The 6373-nt window shown below is 45.4% G+C and overlaps 1 protein-coding gene across 1 annotated transcript; it reads left to right on the plus strand.

Annotated features, from left to right (window-relative positions):
• Positions 1–2374: 2374 nt before the first annotated feature.
• On the plus strand, positions 2375–5407 carry SCGB2A2 (secretoglobin family 2A member 2). The gene is made up of 3 exons (XM_047072090.1): positions 2375–2429; positions 2814–3001; positions 5369–5407. Exons 1-3 carry the CDS (start codon positions 2375–2377, stop codon positions 5405–5407), a joined length of 282 nt encoding a protein of 93 aa, XP_046928046.1.
• The last annotated feature ends 966 nt before the right edge of the window (positions 5408–6373 follow it).

The following is a 6373-nucleotide window of genomic DNA, read 5'->3' on the forward strand; positions in this document are numbered from 1 at the left end:
AAGGTAAAACAAAAAAAATACACCTCTTTCTTGGGGGCACCAAGCACGCGAGGTGGGATCGTAGCCTAGCTGAGCTGGGTACGAAACCTCTGAAGAGACCGGCATCCCAGCAGGTAACAGGGCAAGTCCCTAACAACTGGGGCACCAGGGACAGTCCCCATTTTGTCCTAGCCAAAACGTCTCCCATTTCATCAGTAAAGTTCTTCATTTGGACATTGTCGTTTGGAATGGAGATTGGCATCAATGGTCAACTGGGCGAGAAAGTACGCACAGAAGAACATTACCTTCTTCCCTATTGCTAGCCTGTCCCTAAAGGAGTATTTTTCTTGGCAACTTATGTTCCGGCTGAGTGATGGGAAGTCCCAGATCATCTAAACAGCAAATACGACATTCACAAATAATCAACTCATCTGTCTGGCTCACTCATCAGTTTCTTTTCTTTCTTTCTTTCTTTCTTTCTTTTTTTTTTTTTTTTTACTTGAGCCAACCTAGTTTCTCTTGTTCCTTTCACCTTGATATCATCTCCACTTAAACTGATGTGGCTTTTCTAAACTATGAGGCTGTCCTATCCTTCTTGACACCAAGAGGCACACCATCCTTGCTGTCATTCTCTTGCCCAGTACCAACTGCTCTAGAGAGAACCCCTGTACCTGCTGTGCTCTCTGCCTAGAACACCTGTCCCAAGATCTTCCCCTTGATAATCATTGTCCACTCATCTAGGCTTTAAAGCCCTTCCTCCTATAGCTGGCCTGGCCCTCTGTACAGGATGCTGCCCCTCATGGTTGTTTTCTTGTTCCCTACAAATCACTTTCTGAGGTCACTCATTCAGTTATGAGCTTTTTATTTATGGTTTTGTGAAATTCTTTTGAGCCTCACGCAGGGCTCAAACCCATGAACTGTGAGATCGTGACCTCAGCCTAAGTCGGGTGCTTAACCGACTGAGCCACCCAGGCCCCCCAGTTAGGGGCTTTTTGCTGCCTCCCTTGTAAGAGGTAAGCTCCCCAGGAGCAAGGTCCTGGTCTGACAGCTGAATCTGGGGCATGCAGCACAGGATCCACTCATGGGGGAAGCTCATGGTTACCTTTGAACAATGGATGCTTGGATGGATGCATGGATGGATGCATGGATGGATGGATGGTACCTCCCATGTATTCATGATTACCTTGTTGTAAGCCCCGCGGTAAGTTCTTTACAGAGTGTCTGTCATCCTTGCAAACCAGGTGTGGTCTGGTTTATGCACATTTTAGAAATGAGGCAAAAGACGTTTGAAATAACCAGCAATTTAACTAGCCCCTCAGAAACTTCATGATTATTTCCTGCATCCAGAATTTAAATCCACATCTTGGGGCACCTGGGTGACTCAGTCAGTTGGGCGTCCAACTTCAGCTCAGGTCATGATGTCACAGTTTGTGAGTTTGAGCCCCGTGTCATGTTGGGCTGGCTGCTGTCAGCTCAGAGCCTGCTCGGTTCCTCTGCCCCCTCTCCCCCTGCCCCTCCTCCCGCTCATGTGAGCGCTCTCTCTCTCTCTCTCTCTCTCTCTCTCTCCCTTTCTCAGAAACAAACACTGAAAAAATAAAATAAATCCACCTCTGCTTGAGCCCAGTCCCTACCACCATTCCTCCATTCAGGACTGCCTCTGCTGAGCGATCAGTTGCTCTGCTTTTTCACATCATCCTTTAACTGACGGGGAAAAAAAACCCAAACAACTGAAAAAAAAGATTATTCATAGATTAGAATAGAATGAATTTATGAAATTAATTAATCAATTGAGATAGTCTTTGCACAAACAGCCTTTAGAGAAAGTTAGACATTGTTAGGATTTCCTAAACGTCCAGCCTCTTGTTAAAAGGGTCTATGGACACGGGAAGTCTGCCCTCCTGAGGAGCTATCTGGTATTGCACCGAGCCCAGATGCGTGGTGAGCCCATGGGAACACAGGATACGAAGCTATCCATCTGTTGAAGAAGGAGGACAGGTGGAAGGAGACTAATAAAGTCCGCAACAATAATAAAACAACAAGGATGACAACACAGGCACACTCTGTCGTCGTTTCATTAGCTAGCAAGCACTTTTGCATTAATTTCATCTAAATTAATGCAATAATGTTATCATTCTTGCAGTTCCAAAATAGTTTTGAGTCCAACAAGCTGTCTCCTTGGTTTCTACAAACAGGGCACAGGCTGGCTGGGCTGATTCTTGCTGTCATTTCCTGGCCCAGTGCCACGTTTACTGTGTGACTCAGTCCCTCACTTCGGGGAGGGCTTAAGGTGACGGCCGGGAGAATAAAAGGAGGAGTTCTGGGTGCTCAGCTCCCAAGTGAGTTCTTTCTTCCCTGCCACGTCGGACTGACCGGCTAACACCAGCTGCCCTCAACCATGAAGCTGCTGAGAGTCCTTGTGCTGATTGCCCTCCCCCTTTACTGCTTTGCTGGTGAGTTCTGTGCAGCAAGGACAGGTTCGGGGCTAAAGGTGGTGTCAGGGCCCTCTGGAAGACCTCCTGTTCCCCAAATTCAGGCCAACAGGCTCCACCTCATTTCTTCAGTGTCTTTGTTTTTCATGGTTATGTAGTGTCTGGCTTCTCAGGGCTGTGGAGGTAGTGCAGGGGTGGAGAAGGGGCACAGATGTTTTCAAGCTTAAGGAAACCCTAGGTCCTGAGTTTACTCTCTGAGAACTGAGAACTCAAGACCATTCACCATCATTTTTCTGAATGTATGAGTCTACTGGGATGTAGGTTGGATGACCAACATCCTAGGTGCTCCCAAAAAGGGGCTTCAGGGCTACGGAACTGAGATCGCTTTTATGTGTTTTCTTTCAGGTTCTGGATGCCCGTTTCTAGAGGAAGTGGTTAACAAAACAATCAGTCCTGAAGTGAGCGTTAGTGAATACCAAAATTTTCTTCAGGATTTTGTTTGGGAGACTGAGGAAGAAAAGGCCTTGGCTGATTTCAAGCAGTGTTTTCTCAACCAGTCAAACGAAACTCTGCACAACTTTGCACAGATGATGGTAATTACAGTTTCTTCTGATGTGCTTTCAAACCATGGGGCAGGGACTAGTAGGCTCTACGTTTGTCACTAATGATGCCAAAGCAAGTGTTCAACATGCTTTATTTTATTTCAGTGAATGTAATTGTGGCTGCATGTGAGTACTTTGACATCAAGAAAGCCAGCCAAGGTCCCAGTGGTGATTTGCCTCTGCACTTCTTGGAATCTTTAGTGAATGATAAATGAAAAAGGCAAATGAGGGACAATATTCACATAAAGGCTGAACTACCCTTCAGTATCCTAGTACACACTCACACATCCACACACAAACTTTCTCTTTTTTTCTTTTCTTAAGTTTATTTATTTACTTTAAGGGGCAGGGGGAGAGAGCACTCATAGAGGAGGAGCAGACAGAGGGAGAGAGAGAGAATCTTAAGCAGGCTCTGTCCTATCAGTACAGAGACCGATGTGCCTCAATCTCAGGAACTGGGAGATCATGACCTGCCAACTGAGCCACCCAGGAGCCACAATATTTTCCTTTTTTTTAATTCTTTATTTATTTTTGAGAGAGAGAGAGACAGAGTGTGAGTGGGGGGAGGATCAGAGAGAGAGACACACACAGAATTGGAAGCAGGCTCCAGGCTCTGAGCTGTCAGCACAGAGACCAACCTGGGGCTCAAACTCATGAACCACGAGATCATGACCTGAGTCAAAGTCGGATGCTTAAACGACCGAGCCTCCCAGGCGCCCCTCATTTTTTTTCTTTGTTTTGAATTTTTTTTTGTTGATTTTTATTAAGTACACTCTCCACCCAACATGGGCTCGAACTCCCAACACTGAGATCAAGAGCCACAGGCTCTGCCTACTGAGCAAGCCGGGCATCTCCACACTCATTTTCTATCAAGGTAAAACACATCTGATTCTCAAGAAGTCCCTTACTTGTAGAAGTGACTGGCAACAATGATCCCCTTCTTTGTAGGAACAAATAATAAAATGTTCATGAGAATGTTTTAATAGAGTCCAGAAGTACCCATTATGAAGAAAATTATGTACCTCTTACTAAAAGAATTTAAAATGTGCTTTCAAGCAATCAAAATTTGTCAGTATAAATGATGGGATTCCTTGACTATTAATTAAAGACCCCATAGATGACAAGGACAGATCATGGGTATGATCTGCCTTGGGGATGTAATTGTTTAAAACAACAAGCAGTGTTTCGGTCTCCATAATGTATTCCCTATCTTGATACTCCTATGGAAACAATCCAGGGTAGACAATTTAGAAATAGTGCCAAAGCTAATGACAAAAGTGTTCATCACTCAGAAGAGCCAACATGGATGAGCCTTGAGGGCCTTATGACAAAGGAAATAAGCCACCAAAAAAAAAGAAAGACAAATACGTTGCATGAGTTCATTTAAATCAGTTTTCTAGAGTAGCGAGTCTCTGAGAAACAGAGGGTAGAATGGTGGCTCCTAGGGGTTGGCTGGTATGGAAAATGGGAGTTGTTCAGTGGGTATAGAGTTCAACAATAGCAAGACGAGAATGTTCTGGAGATTGGTTGCACCACAACATACATAGACTTAACACTGCAGAACTCTATACTTACAATGATGAAAATGGTCAATTTTATCTTATGTGTATTTAGCATGACTAACCACTTTAAAAAGTGAAATTCCCTTCAATCAAGGATAATGGGATGGGGTTTTTTGTTGTTGTTTGTTTTGAAGTTTATTCACTTTGGAGAGAGAGAGAGAGAGACAGAGTGTGAGCAGAGGAGACAGGGCAGAGAGAGAGGGAGACACAGAATCTGAAGCAGGCTCCAGCTCCGAGACGGCAGCTCAGAGCCCATGGGGCTCGAAACCATGAACCAAACTGTGAGATCATGACCTGAGCCTAAGTCGGACGCTTAACTGACTGAGCCACCTAGGTGCCCCTGGAATGTTTTCTTTGAAAATGTCGATTAGACCGATCGCTTGGAGTGCACAATTCCACTGTTTTGTAGGTGTTAAAGGTAAAGGTCTCGGTGTCAGACCGTTTTCGGTATTTCTAACACGTAAGGCCACGCCAGAACTCAAAAACTACCCATTTCCTTGTATTTGGGCTGAGACTTAACGATTCTTTGTTGAAATAAATACACCCTGATAAATATAGGGATCCCTGATGGGGAAGAGATCTGGAAACACCAGCACCTGTTTGGCATCAGTAAAGTCTCCTGATCGTTACCATGAGAGACGAGATCATTCTGATCTTGACTCGAGCACAATCCTTCTTGGATACCAGATGTGTGTGGACAAATCCTACAAGCCAAGAAGAAATGAGCGTTTTTCAACTCTTGACTTTGGAACAGAGAGCTGAACATCGGAGTAATGTCTCTGTGTTTGTTTTCCAGCAAATAATGTATTCCAGTAAGCCGTGTGCCTCTTTTTAACTTTCCCGGAGACCGGAGACCCCGAGGACTACAGAGAATGGTCAGCAACTGACAGCTGGTGAATATAAACCACGACTTTTCTTCCTTCTTTCTCTTTTCATCTATAAACTGCAAGACAACTGTTGAAACCTCAAATACATTTTCATTTCAATAAAGCATCTGCAAATGGAAAATTCTTTTCATGTGATGTGATCAAAATGGAGGCTGTGGAGAGCCTCCCGTGCCTGAGCTCACGCCCACACACACGCTCATAGGGAACTGTTCCTTGGAGAACACATGGGTGAAGGACTGAGGAATCTGAAAAACGCTCTGTTCCTTCCCACGTGTAGCACAACAGGGGTCCTCACTCTGGAAATGTGCTTTTCCATCCTCGTGGCCCCCATTTTCCCTGGGACTATCTGTGAAGTCCTCAAGACCTAGGCTCTGCTGATTGGGCTGCATGCAGTACCCCTGATCCACTGGTGCAGCGAGGCCCCGCTCTCAGCCCTCTGCACCTGACCCAAGTGAGTGGGGTCAGGAGTAGAGCCAGGGAGGGATGTGACTTATCCAAAGCAGGGGTGAATCCTGGCTTGATTTTATTTATTTAATTTTTTTAATTTTAATTTTTGAGAGGCACAGAGAGAGAGAGAGAGGGCATGAGCAGGGGAGGGGCAGAGAGAGAGGGAGACAAAGAATCTGAAGCGGGCCCCAGGCTCCCAGCTGTCAGCACAGAGCCTGACCGGGGGCTTCAATCCATGAACCGTGAGATCATGACCTCAGCTGAAGTCAGATGCCTGACTGACTGAGGCACCCATGCGCCCCATAGAATTTATTTTTCTTGTAATGCTTATTTATTTATTTGAAGAGAGAGAGAGCACGAGCAGGAGAAGGGCAGAGAAAGGGAGAGAGAGAGAAGCCCAAGCAGGTTTGGAGCTGTCAACACAGAGCCTGATGTCGGGCTCAATCCCACCAACCCTGACATCATGA

This window comes from Lynx rufus, unplaced genomic scaffold (genome assembly GCF_022079265.1).
Source record: "Lynx rufus isolate CCGP_SWC_20201006 ecotype Redwood Valley unplaced genomic scaffold, mLynRuf1.p SCAF_9, whole genome shotgun sequence".
Taxonomy (NCBI): Eukaryota; Metazoa; Chordata; class Mammalia; order Carnivora; family Felidae; genus Lynx; species Lynx rufus.

What these genes read in the sequence shown, in the direction of transcription:
- SCGB2A2 (XM_047072090.1), top strand. Translation starts at nt 2,375, where the DNA reads ATGAAGCTGCTGAGAGTCCTTGTGCTGATTGCCCTCCCCCTTTACTGC. An exon ending in CCCCCTTTACTGCTTTGCTG is followed by an intron (nt 2,430 to 2,813) that starts GTGAGTTCTGTG and finishes GTTTTCTTTCAG; the next exon opens with GTTCTGGATGCCCGTTTCTA. An exon ending in ACAACTTTGCACAGATGATG is followed by an intron (nt 3,002 to 5,368) that starts GTAATTACAGTT and finishes TTTGTTTTCCAG; the next exon opens with CAAATAATGTATTCCAGTAA.